The sequence below is a fragment of the Microcebus murinus genome, chromosome 16 (genome assembly GCF_040939455.1).
Source record: "Microcebus murinus isolate Inina chromosome 16, M.murinus_Inina_mat1.0, whole genome shotgun sequence".
Classification (NCBI taxonomy): domain Eukaryota; kingdom Metazoa; phylum Chordata; class Mammalia; order Primates; family Cheirogaleidae; genus Microcebus; species Microcebus murinus.
In genome coordinates, this window is record NC_134119.1 from 59,446,851 (window position 1) to 59,466,544 (window position 19,694).

The 19,694-nt window shown below is 49.8% G+C and overlaps 2 protein-coding genes across 2 annotated transcripts in view; one reads left to right on the forward strand and one right to left on the reverse strand.

Moving 5' to 3' along the window:
* Positions 1 to 597: 597 nt before the first annotated feature.
* On the reverse strand, positions 598 to 10,599 carry THAP8 (THAP domain containing 8). Its single transcript, XM_012774956.3, has 4 exons — positions 10,310 to 10,599; positions 3,194 to 3,386; positions 2,589 to 2,969; positions 598 to 1,207 (listed from the first exon to the last, which is right to left on the reverse strand). The coding sequence occupies exons 1-4, from the start codon at positions 10,390 to 10,392 to the stop codon at positions 1,067 to 1,069; spliced, it is 798 nt and encodes a 265-aa protein (XP_012630410.1). The 5' UTR covers positions 10,393 to 10,599; the 3' UTR covers positions 598 to 1,066.
* WDR62 (WD repeat domain 62) overlaps positions 10,598 to 19,694 on the forward strand; it is a 31,654-nt gene continuing 22,557 nt past the window's right edge. Inside the window, exons 1-5 of the mRNA XM_012774953.3 lie at positions 10,598 to 11,311; positions 14,106 to 14,197; positions 14,986 to 15,048; positions 18,967 to 19,024; positions 19,264 to 19,434. Coding sequence (XP_012630407.2) covers positions 11,135 to 11,311; positions 14,106 to 14,197; positions 14,986 to 15,048; positions 18,967 to 19,024; positions 19,264 to 19,434 — 561 coding nt within the window. The 5' untranslated portion in view covers positions 10,598 to 11,134. The remainder of the gene's footprint in view (positions 11,312 to 14,105; positions 14,198 to 14,985; positions 15,049 to 18,966; positions 19,025 to 19,263; positions 19,435 to 19,694) is intronic.

Genomic DNA, 19,694 nt, shown 5'->3' on the forward strand with positions numbered 1-19,694 from the left:
GTCACCAGACCCCCCCCACTCCCCCCCTAACTCAGGGGCATCTGCTTGCTCTACCTCGCTCCAGGCAAAAGCCAAGGCTCTCGACCATGGCCCACGCACGAGGCCCTTTGGGAAGTTGCCCCTGCCATCTCTCCATGGTCACCCCTTCTTGCTGTCCCTTTTGTTCACTCCACTCCAGCCATACTGGCCTCTTTCCCCTTTACCCGAGGACCTTTGCATTGGCTGTTCCTTCTGCCTCGAATGCTCTTCTCCCAGATACCTACATGGTTCCTTCTCTCCCCTCTTTCAGGATTTTACTTATTGGTGCCTTTTCAGTGACATCTCTGCTCTGCCCATCTAAAATGGCACCCCTGCCCCCATCCCCACCCCTACCCCCTCAGTCCCGTCCCTGCTGTAGTTTTCTCCACAGCAACACTGCCTTCCGACACCCCCTGGATGCCAGGCCCTCTGCAGGAGCTATTCTTCTCTTGCAACACTGGCCCATATGCCTTCCAGCCAGGTCCTCGGCATCATCCCAGGTCTCTGCTGGATCATCCCCTTAGAGAGCCCTCTCCCACCCCTCCTCTCAATTACACTTTTATTCAGTCTTTATAGCACTTATCACAGTCTGAAATTCTCGTTTATTAGTTTACTAGTTCATCCCCTACTCGGGTAGAAGGTGAGCACCAGGAGGGCAGGGACGGTGTTCAGCTGTGGTCACCACGGTACCCCCAGCTCAGCACCAGCCTTGGCGAAAGGTGTGAGGGGCTCTTCAGAAACCAGGTACAACCCTCCCCAAGTAACCGACCCGCGTTCTGCCCTGAGGTGTTTTACTGATGCGAAGATTTGAGCTAGGGGTGGCAGAGGCCTGGTACCCAGGGAACTGGGGGCTGATGGAGGACTTGGGCCCAGGTCACCCCTAAGGTTCAAGGGGTCCCCAGGAGGGAGGGTCATAGAACCCAGACCTTTGAGGGAGGCATTGCTGCTCCCCAGGTATGGACGGCGGGGCTGGGCCAAGCCTGTGTGTGACGACTCTCTCTTCTTCCATCTTGTTTCTTCTGTCCCTTGACAGTATCTGTCCAGATCCTTATGCACTGGGGGTCCGAGTGTCCAGGAGCTCAGGCTTGGCATCCACTGGTGGAGGGGCAGGGCCTTGGGCAAGGACCACAGCTATGCCAGGCCCTCCACAGATGACGGTGAAGGTTTGGGATTCCTCAGGTCCGGGGAGCTGGCCCATCCCACGCAACAAGGTGGTGGAGATGGGGAACACGAGGAAGTGAGGGGGGAGAGAGACAGAAATAAATGGTGAGGAACGGGGAGGCCCGGGTGGGAAGGGGGTGTCCAGAAACAGAGATGTGAGCAGACCAGGAAGCAGGTGTGAGAGCCAGAGAGACATTCATGAGAGAAGAAAGAAGTACGGGGCAACAGGAAGAGAAATGTGCGGGGACAGAGACACAGGGAGACAGACAGATGTGGAGAGACGGGGCCATAGATATGGGGACACAGAAAGATGCAGATGAAAAGAGACATAGGGAGATGGGGAAGCAGGTGTGAGGACAGAACGATGAGGGGGAGATGGAGAAACAGGATAGATGAGGAGAAGACGGGTTGAACGGGGGAAAGGGAGGCAGAGAGAGACACTGTCAGCCCGGGGGCCCTGGCAGGCTCCATGAACAGCCCCAGGCCTGAGTCTGAGCTCTGTCCCTGCCCCACTGTCCCTCTGTGCCACAGTCTCAAACCCAAAGCCCCCATTGCAGCTCCAGCTGACTGCTGTTACATGGGAACCTGAACCCCATTCTGCTACATCTGCTGAGCCTTCTGGAAAGATCAAAAATTATTTTAAAGCATTGCTGAGGCCGATTAAATCATGTCTATGGGTCATGTCCAACCCGCTGGCTGTCAATTTGAGACACCTTAACGACAGAGGTGCTGAGGGGGCTCCTTCTGAAGCCCCTCCAATGAATCTAGCATCCAGAGCTCTGAGGGCCAGGGCTGCTAGGCTGGGGACCTCAGGCTTGGCCCTGGGGTTTTAAGCAGGGGAAAGGCTTGCTCAAACTTTGATTTTCAAAGATACCCCTCCTCAACACCCCTTCACACCCAAACACCCAGCAGTAAAATACAGGTGCAAAGGGGCTTTAGACAGGGCCCGAGAGACACCAATACAGGGGTGGCAAACTCAAGCTCTATACGGGCCGGGCAGGGAACTCTCCAAGAGGAGGACACAGACTGCCTCTGGAGCCAGACCCTTAGTTTTGAACCCGGGCTCTGCAAATGATTGGCTGCCTGACTTTGGGCAAGTTGCTGGGCCACTCTGTGCCTCAGTCTTTTCATCTGGAAAATGGAGACCACAGCAGTATCAAGATCATGTTATTAACTCTTTTGTCTGGCAGAGAGTAAGACCTCCTCAAATATAACTATTAATAAATGGAGCGGGCATAACTCAGCTCCAACCAATAGATGCTTGGCATTGCCAGATTGATTTTTTTTCTAAGATATTTGGAAACATGGATAAAATGCTCTGCTTTTTAAATATTGGAGCCTAGTTTAAATGAAAACTGCGTGGGCTGGGCAGGCCGCTGGCGGCGCTGCCTGGACGGGCGGGCACTCACCGCGCGCTGCAGGCCCCTGCGCGCCCGCGCCAGCAGCTGCTGCGCCAGCTGTTCCAGCGCCTGCAGCTGCGCCTGGTGCCGCCGGTGGCGCCGCTGCAGCCTCCGCACCCGCCGCTGCAGCGCTCCTAGCGCCGCGCCCAGCCCGGCCCCGGCCTGCTGGGCGGGGACGTCAGGCCGTGGCCCCGCGAGAGTGGGCGAAGCGGGAGTGGGGGACAGGAGCACGGTGGCCGCAGCCTCGGGGGACCCCGCTGCAGGGCCCAGCACCACTAAGTGCACTGGGCCGGAGGCAGGGATGGCGTGGCTTGGGGGCTGGGGCGTAGCCTCCTGCGGAGGAGGTGGCGGCACAACCCGCTTCTTGGTGCTTCGGGTACCCCGCTGGCTCTGGAAGACAAGCATGGGATAGGGGGGGCATCAGGGCCGGATTCTAAGGGGGAGCTCCTCAGAGGTAAAGGCGGGGAGGGAGGGCGCCAGTCTCCAAGGGGGACCTCGTCAGATAAGGTCCGGAGGGGAGGGCTGAGGGTCAGACTCAAAGAGGGACTTCCCTTAGGAGGGGCGAGCTGGGGATGAGACCCAGCAGTAGGCCCTCCCGGCGCTCGGGCGCTCACCTTGGCGGGCGGCGCTCGGGAGAAGATGGAGGGCACCGCATCCGGCCGCAGGTAGCGCACGCCCCAGCGCCACTGGAAGCAGGAGGGCGTGAAGTGCTCGCTGCACAGGTGCTGGTGACAGCTGGGCACCCAGTGCTCGCGGCCCATGCACCGCAGCCAGGCCTGCAGCCGGGGGCCGTCCTTCAGTGGGAACCTGCACGGGAGGTGGGTGGCGGGGTCAGTGCCACCAGGTCTAGACACAGCCCTGTCTAAGGACATCCACACCTGGAGTCCCTGGGCTCCAAGCCTGTGTCTCCCCTGGGCCCTGCCTCCCACCCAGGCTTTCTCTACCTCTTCCCCACAACCCATCCTTCCGCTCCACCTTTTAAACCCCGGCATCAGCCCACCTCTCCCTCCTCCACTGCCCCCCTAATCCAGCCTTCTTCTTCCCCATGCTGGGCTTGGGCAGTAGCCTCCTTCCTGGTCTTCCTGCCCACACCTCAGCCCCCTAGTTTGTTCCTCCACATGAACCTGAAGGAGCAATTTATAAAATCAGACTTCTAGAATGTGGGAGATCATACTGTCAAGTGAAAACGTTTCTTCCGCAACCATATAATGCAGACGCTGAGGGTAGTAGGGGTGTTATAAAGAGAGATTAAGAAACATCAACCCAAAGGCAAGATGTGGACCTTGCCTACAACAAACGGTTCAGTAAAAAGATATTTTAAAACTGGGGAAAACTAAGCATGACTGGGTATTAGATATTTATAAGAAATTGATTTTGCTAGGTGCAATAATTTTACTGGTTTATACTTCTAAAATAGTCTTCTATTAGGAAAACTTTCTGAAATATTTATGGATAAAATACCTGATATGTAGGATTTATTTTATTTATTTATTTTTGAGACAGGGTCTCACTCAAGCACCAGGGACAAAAAGCAGTGGTGTCATGATAGCTCACTACAATCTCAGCCTTCTGAGTAGCTGGAACTACAGGTGTGCACCACCACACTTGGCTAATTTTTCTATTTTTTGTAGAGATGGGGTTAGAGTTAGAGAACTCCTGGCCTCAAGCAACCCTCTTGCCTCGGCCTCCCAAAGTGCTGGGATTACAGACATGAGCCACTGTGCCTAGCTTGAATTTACTTTAAAATACTACAGGACAAAAAGCTTACAGGTATGGATGGGGTTGGTGAAAAATATTGACAAAATGAAAAAGAATGGTGAAACTGAGTGTTGGATACCTGAAGATTCATTATGCAAGTCTATTTTTGTGTATGTTTGAAAATACCCATTAAAAAGCTTTTAAACGACTCACAGCAATAAAAAACAAATAACCAGGTTCAAAAATGGGCAAAGGACCTGAACAGACATTTCTTTAAAGAAGATACACAAATGGCCAACAAGCAGATGAAAAGACATTTAACATCACTAATCATTAGGGAAATATAAATCAAAACTGTGATAAAATATTACCTTATGAATATCAGAATTGCTACTATTAAAAAAGAAAACAGGCCGGGCGCGGTGGCTCACGCCTGTAATCCTAGCTCTCTGGGAGGCCGAGGCGGGCGGATTGCTCGAGGTCGGGAGTTCGAAACCAGCCTGAGCAAGAGCGAGACCCTGTCTCTACTATAAATAGAAATAAATTAATTGGCCAACTGATATATATATAGAAAAAATTAGCCGGGCATGGTGGCTCATGCCTGTAGTCCCAGCTACTTGGGAGGCTGAGACAGAAGGATCGCTTGAGCCCAGGAGTTTGAGGTTGCTGTGAGCCAGGCTGACGCCACGGCACTCACTCTAGCCTAGGCAACAAAGCGAGACTCTGTCTCAAAAAAAAAAAAAAAAAAAAAGAAAACAAAATCACAAGCCTGCATGAGAATGTGGAGAAACTGGAACCCTTGTGCACTCTTGGGAAAGTAAAACGGTACAGCCACTATGGAAAACAATATGGCAGTTCCTCAAAAAAATGAAAAATAGAATTACCATATGATCCAACAATTCCAATATACCCAAAAGAATTGAAAGCAGGGTCTTGAAGAGATACCAGGACACCCACATTCATAGCAGCATATTTTATAACTGCCCAAAAGTGGAAATGTCTGTTGACAGATGATGAATAAGCAAAATGCAGCATATACATACCATGGAATATTATTCTCAAAAAGAAATTGACTCGTGACAACATGGATGAACTGTGGTTGACATTATGGGAAGTAAAATAAGCCAGTCACAAAGAGACAAATACTGATGATTCCACTTATATGAGATAGAGTAGTCAAATTTATAGGGATGAAAAGTGGAATGGCAGTTACCAAGAGCTGGGGAGGGGGAAATAGGGATTTGTTCAATGATGGTAGCGTTTCAGTTGTACAAGATGAAAATATCCTGGAGACTGGTTGCTTAACAATGTACACTGAACACTTAAGAATGGTTCATATGGTTGATTTTATATGTATTTTACCGTAATTAAAAAGAATTTTTTATAAAGTTAAAAAATGAGCTAAATATTAATAAAAGCTTTCTCAGTGGGAGTGGGTGGGAATTACCTGATGAGGCACCCTCTAAAGGTGCCCCACTGCTCCTAAGTGTTTCCTGGTGCCACCTGTCCCCAATGTCTGTTCTTGCCCTCTTAGCAATACACTCTGTTTGTAGACCTGGGTTCAAAGCTGTCCACAATAAAGACCTCATTTTCCAGCCTCATTTGCAGCCAGGGGTGACCATACGATCAAGTTCTGGCTAATCTGTCCTGTAGCAGCTGCCAGAACTGTGAGACAGTAAATGTTTATTTTAAGCTGTTAAATTGTGGGACAGTTTGTCATGTAGCATTAGATAACTAACAGTCAGTCAGTCATGCACATCCCATCTTCACAATGTTTTCCACATCAGTGACATTATTTACTCAGCATTTTTCTTAAAATTAACCAACTTTTAAGTATTAAACAAAGATACTGACAAGAGAAACTTTACACCACAATTGAAAATGGAAAACCATAAATGGGAGTTAACCACAAAAACACTGGATACCTTGACCTGATGAGAGCCATGAGCCTGAGGCCTGCTGTCCCTCTGTTGAAAACGAAGTGTGATGAGTGTTAAGAGGATCTGGGACAATACTGCCTACAGGAGACAGGGTAAATAAACTCCAGGCATGTCCACAGGAAAGAATACGAGGCAGCTATCAAGCAGAATGTGGAGGCATTCTATGAACTGACATGCTGTTGCCAGGCACTTAGCATGAGAAAAATGCACAGTTCCAAATAGAGTATATCAGCTTTTAGTCATTGGAGTGGCTGAATAACCCTCCTCCCCCAAATAGCCATGTCCTAATCCCTGGAAACTGTGAATATTAGCTTACATGACAAAAGATATGCTCAAGTTAAGGATCTTGGGATGGGATGAGGAATTACCCTGAATCATCGGGTTGGCCCCAAATGCCATCACAAGTATCTTTATAAGAGGGAGGAGGAGATATAACTATAGCCAAAGAAAAGGCAATGTGACTGCAGAGATTGGAGAGATGTGGCCACAGCCAAGGAATGCCTATAGCCGCCAGAAACTGGAAGAGGCAAGGAACAGACTGTCCCCTAGAACCTCCAAAGAATTACAGCCTGGCCAACACCTTCATTTTGCCCAGCAAAGCTGATTTGGACTTGAGGCCTCCAGAATTCTGAAAGAATAATTTCTCTTCTTTTAAGCTACCAAGTTTGTTATACCAGCCACCGGAAACTAATACTGTACTAAAGGGAGAAATAAGAATATATATTCAAATTTGCTTACATTTGCAAATGTAATGTATCCATGGGAAGGATACATTAGAAACTAAAGAGGTGGGCTGGCTGTGGTGGCTCATGCCTGTAATTCCAGCACTTTGAGAGGCTGAAGCAGGTGGATCACTTTAGTCCAGGAGTTTGAGACCAGCCTGGACAACATAGCCAGACTTCATCTCTACAAAAAAGAAAGAAGAAACAAAACCAGAGAGGCTACCAGTAGGGAGGAAGTAGATGGGATGGACAGAGATTGGGGGGAACAAGACTTCTCAGACTAAAGGCAGATGGGGGGTGAGGGGAGCAGCCGGTGAAAGAGGACAGAAGGGCTGACTCAGAGAAGCGTTGTGGCACCCAAAGAACAGAACCTCAGGGCACACAGCCAGGGAGTCTGGATGCTGCAGTCCCTTCAGCCTCCATCTGGGATCCAAATGTTCTCACCAGGCCCATTCTTCCTGGACACAAACATGAGATCCCTCCATCTTCACCCCTCCCTGGCGGAGACTGCCAATCGCTCTAGATCCACTCTCCTCTTTTTCCTTACTAACAAACTTTATGTGAAGCCATAATGTGTCCTGCTAAAAGACTGTATTTTCCAGGCTCCTTTGCAACTAGATGGAGCCATCTGACTAAGTTCTGGCCAACGAATGCTTTAATGTTGTGTGGGACTTCTGGGATGGTGTCTTTAATGGGAAGGGCTGCTCAAATGGAATCAGAGTAGCTCAAAGGGCAAAGGAAGAAAGTGAATATCGTAAGAAGCCTCTCCTTAATTGGTCTTACTCCCTTGTTCCTCTGGATAGCAGCAGCTGAAATGGGCAATATCCCTCTCTACAAACTTACCTTAAGTAGACAGCAAATGTTCTCCTTTTAATAGACTATTACAAGTCTTGCTGTCATCTTATCTAGAGCATGGAGTGGCGTACACTGCTAGAAGTGCTTCTTTTCTTCCTTACCAACATAACTCAAAATTTCTTCAGGGTGGCTAAATGCCTAGCTAAAAGACCACATTTCCCAGCCTCTTTTGCAATTGGGGGTGACCAACGATGAAGTTGCCATTGCATGGGGTTTCCGGGAAGGCCTTGTAAAGGAAGCTGACTCAGTTTAGAGTCGAATCCTTTTTGCTCTTCCTCCCTTCCCTTTTCTTCCTACTAGGAGTGGCAGGGCATGGTGGCTGGGGTGGCTGCCATCTTGGATGGAAGCCACGTGCTAAGGATGATGGAGCGGAAAGAAAGGACATTCATCTCGGATGACATGGAGCTGCCATACCAGTGCTGGTCTGACAGCCTCTGCACTGACAGATGCAATTCCCAACTGATAGGCCCCCCATTAGAGGTGACTACCACTTGTCCTTGAAAGGGCCTAACACAGAGCTAATGAATGTTCCCTTTGGCTCAGGCTCTCAAGTTATTTCCTGGCAGCCACATCCCTCAACATGTTTCACCTTATTTCCTACCTGGCATCCATACCTTCTCTTGAATCTCTTTTGGAAACTGCTCCTCAGCTCTTAGCTAAGTGGCTTCTGCAAGAGTGACTCAGGGGTAGGCCTGAGGTGGAATGGGCTAGCCTGTATGGGGAACGGCCTGGCACATGCCTGCAGTCCTAGCTACACAGGAGGCTGAGGCAGGAGGATCACTTGAGCCCAAGAGTTCAAGGCTGCAGTGAGCTATGATCCTATGATGTGGCACTGCACTCCAGCTTAGGGTGACAGAGCAAGACACTGTCTCTAAGAAAAATAAAACTAAAAGTAATAAGCAAGTCTGGACACCCTGATGTAGGCTTAAAGACTCCTCTGCACTCCTTCTGGCCTGCACCAGGGCCCCTCAAAGGATAGCTGGGGCATGGACTACTGGGTTTCCTGAAGAGCCCATCTGAAATGTATTTGCTGAATCCATCCAACAAATATTTATTGAGCGCCCACTATGTGCCAGGCACTGTTCTAGAGGCTGGGGACACAATGGAAAACAAGAGAGACAAAATTCCCTGGCTTCATGGAACTGACGTTCTAGTGGAGGAGACAATGAATGAATACATCAAATATGTGATATGCCAGATAGTGATGTGTTACAGGGAAAAATAAAGCAGGAGGTAGACAGGGAGAATTAAGGGTGGGGACAGAGGAGGGAGTTACAAACGATCAAATTCTGGATAGATTTTACAGGGAGAACAGGATTTGCTGATGGACTGGATGAGGCATGTGTCCTGGCCCACTTTGGTTAAGATCACCAGGGACAAACCTGTAGACCAATAGAAGTGTTTATCATGGCAATGAGGGAGTCTGTACACCAGACACACCATGGGGAGACTCACTAAACAAAGCAAAAGATAGAGTTGTTATTTGGTATGGGGGAAGGGTGAAATTAAGGTGAAATGTAAATGAAACAGTGTTTAGATCAGCTCAAAGCAAAATCAAATCACTGTGTGTAAAGGGATCGATATCAGGTCTGGATTGCTAAGTTGGCCCAGGGTCCTATCTTCTTGGAAGCAATAAAAGTTTAGATTTAAAAAAAAAAAAGTTTAGATAGGTGTGGAATATTGTGTCCCAAAACCCCTTACCTGAAGCTCACAACCTGGGCTGTTAATGAAGGATGCTTTTCTGTATCAAAGTGACTTAGCTCCTCCAGGTGAAAGTGAGATGCTTCATTCGTACTAATTTCAAACAGCAAAGTTTGTGACAGTCTCTGATTTTAGACAAGAAAAGTTTCCCAGTGAGTGAGAAAGCAGTAGTCACTCAAAGTAGGAGTTCTGCCACTTTACATCTGCAGCATGTCCCTAAGGGAAATATTTTTTCTTATTAGTTCTGCAGCTGGCTTTTCCTGTGTCTGTCATTTCAGCCAGATAAACAGGAGGGCAGGTTTTTTACAGTCCAAGGTAATTCTGACTTTCCTAAGCGTGAGGAAAGAGAAGAGGTAAGGATGACTCTAAGGTTTTCAGCCTGAGCAAGAGGAAGGATGGAGTAAGCTATTAACTAGGATAGGAAAGGCTGTGGAAGGTGTTGGGGGGGAGACAAGATCAGAAGCTCAGTTTCGGATGTCTTGAGTGTGAGATGGCTCCAGTTTGAGGAGATGGGGAGTGGGCAGTTGCAGAACCACCCTTACTTCTCCCTACAGATCCCTCCCACCTCTTCTGCACGCTCTGTCCACTGCCTGTAGTTAATCATCTACCCCTGCTGTTTCACACATGTGCACCTTTGCCTGCGCAGTATTCACTGCTGAGAATACCGTCTCCTCACCTTTTCTAACTTCACTACTTCCTAACGCCCTCAAGTCAGACCAGGTGCAAGGCACAGCTTAAATGAATATATTTTCCTCGGGCCCCGCCCCTTCTAAGGCCCCGCCCCCTTCAAGCCCCGCCCCGCGCTGGCGCTCACTTGTAGAAGCTCACGGGGCGGTTGTCCGCGCCCAGTCGGCCGGCGGTGTTGGAGCAGTTCGGAGCCCTGCAGTACTTGGGCATGGCTGTCCCGCCCGGCGGAGTTTTGCCTGGTCAGCGGGTGCACTCGGGTCCTCGCTGAGCGCCTCCGCGCCCTGCCCCGCCCGCGTGCGCTCTGCCTGCCTCACGTGACGTCCTCAGTGCAGCGTCACGTGTCGGGGGGGAAAGTTGAGCGCGCCTGCGTACTAGGCACCTCTGTGCGTAATCACAGCTACGCCCTTGTCACGTGGCGAACGGGAACCAGCTGGGACGCTAAGTCTACGCAAAGCCTACCCTTGCCACCCCTGATCTTCATTACGTGCTGGGGCGGAGGTGGCGTCACGGCGTTTCTGAGCCTTCACCCACCAAATCGACCGGCCTGCCAGTCTCTTTCGGCTCCACCCTATGCTTACATCCGGGCGACTGCCACAGCGCGGACAGCCTCCCTGGGTGACAGCAAACAGTGCGGTGTGGCTTTGGCCTAGTAAAAGTTAGAGCCTGTATCTTTAATGAATGACGAAAACGCAGACTGCGTGACAAACCCCGCGAGGCTCGATTAAGCATCCAGAGGACTGGCTGTGGCTCCGCCCTGCCAGACGCTCCGCTCCGCCTCTTAGCCTCCATTGGTCGTAAGTGCCGCCCGGCAGCCTTGGGATTGGCCAGACCGGCGGCCCGCCGCGTCCAATGGGCGGCGGCGCCGGCTTTCCCGCGGCTGTTCGCTATTTGAGTGGGTCGTGGCGGCGGCGGCGGTTAAGGAGTGTAACGGCCGCCCGGCTCTGGCGCGGCGATGGCGGCCCTGGGGCCCGGGGGCTATGCGCGGAGCGATGCGGTTGAGAAGCTTTCTTCTGTCACGGCGGGGGTTCCAGCGCGGAGGGGCCAGCCCTCCCCGCCCCCCGCGCCACCGCTCTGCCTCCGGCGGCGGACGCGACTCCCGGCGGCGCCCGAGGACACGGTGCACAACAGGGTGAGGAGCAGCTCGCCATGCCTACTCCGGTTCCAGGCTTCCCTGGCCCGCCCCTGGTCCCGTCTGAAAATCTCTGGCTCTGCCTACCGGTCCCCGGCTCTTCCCCTCAGCTTACTCCGTGGCCCGCCTCATCTCCTAAGCCCCGCCCACTCGGTCGACGCCCCGCCCACTTTCCGTCTCCTCTCTTTAGTCCTGCGCATCATTCCCCGCCCCACCCTCTGCATTGGAGCTTTCCCGGGGTTCCTCCCTGGTTCCCACCTCTCCCGAGGCGTTATGCTTCTGCAAATCACAGCCTGGGCTCGCAGTAACTTAAGCCCGGTTCGGTAACCTTTAGAGATCTCTCTGCGCCCTTTCACTTTTGTTGACCTGGCCCCCGCTGGATCTTTAAGGTCTCTACCTGGGTTCAGTCCGGGGTACTTTCCGCCCCAGCTCTTCCTCGGGTCTGTCTGACCTCCTCACACACCCTGTCTCTGTCCTCTTCCCTCACCAACGTGGGATTCTTAGTCCATGTTAGCACTCAAAACTATGGAGAGGATGTGAGAAATTATTTGTAAAATCTCAGCAGCCTGGGGAGGAGGGCATACAGAACAATTCCTTAAATCCTGAGACACAGAAACACAGAAGGAAATGATTTTAGAGTGGGTAGAAGGCATTCCATTAGCCTGGCAGCAATCTAAAAAATTGTTCATCAACTCTCTAGGTACAAAGTCTCTTTTTGTAAAATGAATGTAACAGTAACATCGTGTTGCAGGGAGGTGAAATTTTGACCGTGACCATTTTGGCACAGAATCCAGATAGAGGGTGGATACATGGTAGCTGCTAGTGGATCTTTGTTCGTGCTCTGTGGTTTCCTTCTCCCTGCTGCGCTCTGATTCGTTCACCCACTCCTGGCTGCAGGGCTTTAAGTGGCCCCTGCCCACTCCTCTGGCTGTACCGCTCATGGCCTCCCTCTCACCGAGGTTCAGTCACACTGGCCTGCTTTCTGTTTTCCTGAGGCTCCAAGTTCTTTTCTGCTTCCGCCTTTGTGTTTGGTACGTCCTCTGCTTGGGCTTTTTGCAACAGTCTCTACCTGGCTGGCTCCTGCGTCCCTCAAGTCTCAGCCTGAGTATCCCTACCCCGAAAGACCTTTTTGAACCCCACTCCAAAGCAGACACCCAGTGCCCTATACTTCATAGCCCTTTTCTTGTATGTTCCTGTAAGTGCCTTGTGAACTCTTAAACTATATATGTAGGGGAATAACTACAGGAAATTCAGAGAGGCAGTGTAAGTAATATAGCAAGATGGTTAAGAACACAGACTCCTGGACAGTCTGGTTGGACACAAACTGCCTAAGCTTAAACCTTAATTCTGTTCTTCCTAGCAAGCTATGAACTTTTCTGTGCCTCAGTTTCCTTGCCTATGAAATAGGAATAATGATGTAGAAACCTTTCATAGGGTATTTGTGAGAATTAAATGAGCTCATGTAGCTAATCACTTAGAACAACACCTGGCACATGGCAAGTACTCAGCTAATACTGTTATTATGTATGTTGCATAATACTATTTATTTTTGTTTCTTGTTTGGCAACACAGAGTTCATCTGACTTGCAAAAGATGTGGTCTAAAAATAACCAGTTATACTAAATCCTAGTAATGCTGCTCAATAGATAACATGAGAGCCATTGCTTGGTTGTCTGTGTTAGAATCCTGGCTCCTTTCTGGGTGGTAACTCCTCTGGGCATCTCGTCCTTCATCTGTAAAATGGGGGTGATGATGATGATAGTGACTATATTATAGGATGATAGTGACTATATTATAGGATGATAGTGACTATATTATAGGATTATTGTGAGCATTAAGTTAATATGGTTATAGGTACTTAAACCGTACCTGGATTCCGGTAAATGCTCAATAAATGTTAGCTATTATTATCCATGTTTGCCTTTCAATTTTGACGCCAAGGATTTGCTTGAGAATGGTTTATTCTTAATAAATAGAAACTAGTCTATTCAAGATATGAAAATAACACAATTCTGTTAGTCCATACTCTGTATAAATTGATGAATCAACCATGATGATGTCTGGCCACTTTAACTTATTTTGTTTTGAGAATTGTTTAAGTTTTAAATGTGATTATTGACTTGTTTGTTTAATTGTTGAAACCTCTAGAACCTCTGGACTGTGAATTTGATGAGCAAACAGTGTCTCCTTTTGCCCACTACCATGCTTCCCGTGCAGGGCTCAAAGTGCTGGCTTTGGAGCCTGGGTTTATAGCCCAACCTTGCCACTCCCAGGTGTAGGATCTTGGGCATCAGTGTCCTCATCTCTAAAATAAAGGTGATGATAGAGCCTTCTTCCTTGGCTTGTTGAAGGGATTCAAATCTTCCGTCCATATAAAAGTACTTAGAAACTTATTAAGAGGTCACTTTCCTCACTGCGTCACTCTCCCCCTTCCCTGGCACTCCCAATCTCCTTCCCTGCTTTATGTTTCTCTATTGCTCCTATTATCACCCGACATCTATTTTACATATTTGTTCTGCTTTCTGTGTCCTCCACCTCCATCACCAGCAGAATGTGAGCTCCAGGAGGGCAGGGAGTTTTCTGTCTTCCTCACACCTCTGCCCTTCTCCTAGCCCCATGTATTTGTCAAAGGAATGTTGGGAAAAACGAGTGTTAGCTGCTGGTAGGTAGCGTGACTACAGAAGCTCGATGAGTGTGTGCTGAATGCAGTAGGTTCTGAATGGGTAGCTGAGGTGGCTGTGCTCTGTGGGGCCTACTGGGGCAGGTGCTTGTGACTTGGGCCTTTTCTTTGCAGGTGTCACTCGAGAAGGTGCTTGGCATCACAGCCCAGAACAGCAGTGGCCTAACCTGTGACCCTGGCACAGGCCATGTGGCCTACCTGGCAGGGTAAGCAAATGAGTGGGCCTTGGACTTAATCATTGCTGGGGAATTTGGAGCCTAAGGTCATCAGTGAATCTCTCCCGACCTTGGCTCTTCCGTCTGTAGAATGTGGATAATGCTACCTACTCTGAGGGCTCTGGAGAGGATTCCACGGGCCCATCTGTGTCTAGAATAGTCTCTGGGATGCACTGAGTGCTATGAAAGCCTTAATTGTGACTACAGGTGGGTGGTGTAACCTGGATTTGCATCCCAGCTCTACCATGTGTCCCTCCTTCTTAGCCTCTGCTTCTCTCTCTATAAAACAGAACTGGTGATATCCTCTGCTTGGGCAGTTGAGAGGACCGAAGGGGACCCTGCAGCTGTTTATTCCACAAATACTGATGTAGCGTGACACTGTGCAAAGGACTTCCCCTCTCAGGCTTTCAGTTTCCTCATCTGTAGAATGGGCCTAAAGAGTCCTGACCTCACCAGGCAGGTGTGAGGATTTAAAGAGATTGTGCACAGAAGGTCTTTATTAGCCTAGGGCTGGACAGAATAGTTACCATGGCAGAAGTGTTGATTTGTGTTTAAGACCGTTATTATTATTTTTTCAGTTAGACCACCTTTGTTTAAGAGCATATTAATAATGGTAAGTGCTCTAGTGTTCTCAGCATAAACACCTGGAGGAGGAGACCAGAGAGACTCTTCTGTTCAGAGGGGGCTTGTTTATATGTGGGCTTTGCAGTTGGGGATAGAATCATCTCTGGATCCCAATGCTCCCTCCAGCTGAGGCACATTTTCCTCTTTCTCCCCAGCTGTGTGGTGGTGATTTTGAACCCCAAGGAGAACAAGCAGCAGCACATCTTCAATACTGCCAGGTAGGCTGGGCCTGGGCATGGGTTTGGGGTGGGACCAGAGTCTTGGCACACCCCTCTCCCCCCATGCCAGGAGATACTCATGGGTCGGTTACTCACTTAGTCACCCACCTATTGGTTTAGCGGCATTCACCAAGTGTCTGCTCCATGCTAGGTGCTGTTCCAGGTGTTGAGGACATAGCAGTGAACAGAGAAGAGTGACAGCCCAGAGGGAGAGACAGACAGTAAACGGGTCAGGAGATTCCTGGCTCATCATGCTCAGTGCTGTAGAGGGAATGGTGGCAGGTCATGGGCAGAGAATGGGAAAGCCCTGTCAGAGGGCTCAGGGAAGGCCTTCTGACTCTGAGACCTGAAGGAAGTAAGAGGGTGACCTGTGAGAAGGCGCAGGGAGGGCGCTCCAGGGACGGGGGCAGCAGCAGGGGCGAAGGCCCTGCAGTGGTTCAGAATCTCAGGAGCAGCCAGGGCTCTGAGTGCCAGGAATAGGGGAGCAGGTGAGGTGACATGAACAGGCAGAAGCCACATCACATGGGCCTCGGGAAGGGGTTGGGTAGCATACTGAGTACAAAGAGAAGCCACTCGGGCATTTACAGGCCAGGGATGTGCTTTCCACACCCCAGCCCACGAGCACGCTCTATCTCCCTTTCCTGCTTTACTTTTCTCCATAAAATTTACTCCTTTAAATGATGTGCTATCTAATATCCTCGCTGTGTGTCTCCCTTCCACAGTGTGAGCTCTCCGAGGGCAGGGACTTTTTCTCTCAGTTCATTTCTGTCCTTAGCACTTGAGAGCAGTGTCTGGCCCATTGATGGTACTTACTATTTCATGAATGAATGAGTGAATGTGATTTGGGTTTTAGAAAGATCCCTTTAGCTGCGAGTTTACTGGGGAAAGCCCTTGGCCCTGAGTGGGCCGAGGTTGGTACCTTGTACCTTGGGGCTGATTGATCACTGTGTCACCCTGGGAATATGACCCCAACAGGGTTATGACCTTTGAGAGGCACCACATGTCCCTCGTTGGCATAGCTCAAGCTCAGCTCCTTGTTCTCCAGTGGATGGATAGGTGTGGGTTTTCTCCTTCCCTTACAGTCCCTAAGATATGGTCCTCAAGCTATGGGGTCCTTGTTATGTGGCAGAAATAGATTCCCTCTTGAAAGTGGCTTTTTGGACGGTTGGCTCCTAACTGTGAGTTCTGTCACTGAGGGTGGAGCTGGCTTCTAGTCCCAGCTCAAGTGTTTATTGACATGTAATCTGAGGTGAAATACTTCTTTCCAAGCCATGGCCTCCTTTGGAAACAAAATAGCTGCCTCCAGTTGTGAGTGTTTGTAAGGCCATGGTTGCAAACCAGAGGCCCACAGACTTGCCTGACATAATGTGTTTCAAAGATTGGAATTAGTCGGCAACATTTAAAGTTTTTTTTACACAAAATTCCAAACATCCCTCTCATTTTGGAAAAGTGAGAAATTCTGGTGTCTGGGGCCCACGTTCCCCTGTGGCAGTGATGGGCTGGAGCTTAGTGGCTTCGGCAGACCTCAGTTCCTATCGTCTGTGTTGCTTCTCTAATGCCTGTAGGCAGTGGAGTGGATGCCCCCGATCCGCAGTGGATGGCATGGAGGTGTCTACCCTCAGCACCAGTGGCTCTGTCTGAGGAGGTGATGTGGCCGCACCCTCACCTGTCAGCCACCTGATCCCTGGGCCTCACGCTAGAGAAGGCTTGAATTAGTTGGGGGGAGACCTGGGCATTGGCAATTTTTAAAGTTTTTATACTGAAATAATTGCAGACTTAAAAGAATAGTACAAAGAACACCTATATATCTTTCACTCATATTTTCTAAATTATAACATTTTACCACATTTGCTTTAGCATCCTCTGTCTGTATACACAGTAATTTTTTTCTGAACTGTTTGAGAGTAAGTTGCAGGCATGGTGCCCCTCTATCTCTAAATACTTTAATGTGTATTTCCTACAAAAGAATTATAACATAATCCTTCAAAACTGCAGTACACCCAAGAAAATGAGCAAATTAAAATTGTTGTATCACTACCATCTACTCCTCAGATGACTCCATTCAAGTTTTACCATTTTTCCCCAAAATGTCTTTTATAGCCAAAGGATTCTGTCCAGAATCACATGTTACACATAGTTGTCCCTTTAGTGCCCTACAGCAGCTCCTTTAGTGTCCTGAAGTGGCTCCTCTGTCTTTTCTTGATTTCCATGACATTTCATAATCCCTTGAGGATTACAGACTAGGTTTTATAGACTGTCCCAACATTTGGGTTTTTCAGGTGTTTCCTCAGAGACAGCTTCCTCAGAGACAGGTTCTGCTGTCTGGCAGGAGCACCTCAGAGGAATGCTGTGCTCTTGGTGCATCCTAACAGGAGGCCCCCATGACTGGTATCTGCCGGGTTTCTCCACTTCAAAACCTCACCTTTCCCCTTTGTGATTAGTATCTTCTCTGGGATTGTGCAGATATTATCCTCTTCCTCACCAAACTTTCACTCAACTAGTCTTAGTGAGGCTTTAAAGTTTTTCAAAAGCTCCCCCGGGAATTCTGATGTGCAGCCAGGACTGAGAACTAGAGGTCAGGGTCTGTCTTGTCTGGTTTGGTAACCTTGGGCAGGGGACTTCCCTGTGTTGAGGTCTCCTCATCTGCAAAATTGGCCGAGAGTCCTGACTCCACAGAGCATGCGAGAGGACTCAGTGCAGTGATGCCTATATAGCATTTGCCAGAGGCGAGGCACAGGTTAGGGTGGCTGTAGACAACAGAAGCCCCACAACAAGCATGGCTTAAAACAAAGGGCATGCTCTTTCAGCACATGAGAAGTGTGGGGGTGGCAGCTGGGGCGGGGGGCTGGAGTCTCTGTGAGAACCAGGGACCCCACTCCTTCTGTCTTTCTGTTCTGCCACACTTACTGTAAGGCTTCTGTTCTTGAGGTCACCTCTTGGCCAAAGATGGAATTTTGACTGTCGTGTCCTGGTTTCAGGAGGGCAAAGGTTTCCCTTTGAGGAACGTTTCTGGAAGTCCCATGCAGTGCATCAGTTTATCTCTCATTGGCTAGACTGAGTCATGTAGCTATACCTGTGTCACTGCAAGAGAAGTGAGAAATGTGGTGTAGCTGGGCACACTGCCATCCCAATTAAAATTGGGTTTATGTCAGCGAGGAAGGAGGGAGCAAGTGGACATTGGGTAGGCAGCGCACCCTGTTGCTTTAAGTAGTGGAAGTAGCGATGGGGAAGCCACCGGAGGGTTGACTCGATGGTGCTAAATATTCCATGAGGTTGTCAAGGTCTCACTTAGAGGCATTTACCATTTTACTTTAGCCAATTTACTAGCTCATGTGATGGCTAGACTGTTAAGGAACAAAGGAAAAAACAGGTTTAAAAGTAAGAGGGAAGAGGAAAACACTATACAGTCTGGGAATGGTGATTCTTGCTGCCAGAAAATGTGCAAATGAGGTCATTCAGTCCTTGTGCAGGCTAGCTAGGAGTATCAGAGGGAAACACTTTGGTTGTTTATAGGTTTTCCAGAACACCTTGAGTGTTGTGCAGTGGAGTACATGCTGCAGGCTGTCTCGCGTGATGTTGCCAGGGCCCTCCCATCAGCACCACCCTTTTAGTTAGGCCAGGTCTGTACCATTTCCTAGGGTTGGTTACAGGGTGGGTGGGGTCTTAGGGTGCCCGCCTCTGCAGAGGGGGAAGAAAGGAGGGTCCCCGTTTGGGGTTTGAGGGTGGGAGGGGCCTTTGCTTTTGCCCCCATTTCCTGTGTGCTGTGCTGGGCTCTGGGGGAGCTGCTTGAGCCCCCACCTTGGCCTCTTCCGAGGCTTGGGGGCCAGGAGTGGGCAGAGTGCTGTGAGCACATCCAGGCCAGGGTCTGACTGCCCACCCTCCATGGAACCAGTGATCAACTCCTTTCCTTTTCCCCAGGAAGTCTCTGAGTGCTGTGGCCTTCTCCCCTGATGGGAAGTACATAGTGACGGGGGAGGTGAGTCACAATCACGGTTGAGCACTTGGAGGGAAGGGTCTTGGGGCCATTCCTTCTGCCCCCAACAGGCCTGGGAGTCTAGTCCCTGGAATAGCTCCTTCCTGGGTCAGAAAAGCCCCTTGGCAGATGGGGAAGTGGCTTTTGGGTATACCCTGTGGCAATAGCAACTCACCCCTGACAGCCCCTCTAGCCCTGCCTGGTACAGAGCCCTGCAGCAGTAATGGCCCTGTCTTCCCCAGAATGGGCACAGACCTGCCGTGCGCATCTGGGATGTGGAGGAGAAAAGTCAGGTGGCAGAGATGCTGGGCCACAAGTATGGTGTGGCCTGCGTGGCCTTCTCACCCAATATGAAGCACATCGTGTCCATGGGCTACCAGCATGACATGGTACTGAACGTCTGGGACTGGAAGGTGAGAGCTGGCGGGCAGGCAGCCAGTTGCCCAGAGCGTCCTGAGCCTCAGGATTGGGAAAACTGAGATAACTTGGTAAAGTGCTCATTCACCCAGCAAATGTTAACACTGACTAGCTGTGACCGTAGGCAAGTAACTTAATCTCTGTGAGTGTTTCCTCATCTGTTAATTGGATATAATAGTCTCTCCTTTGTGAGTCCTGAGACTTTAGTGAGTTGACTGGTGTGAGTGCACTGGTAGGCTGGACTTTTGAACAGCTG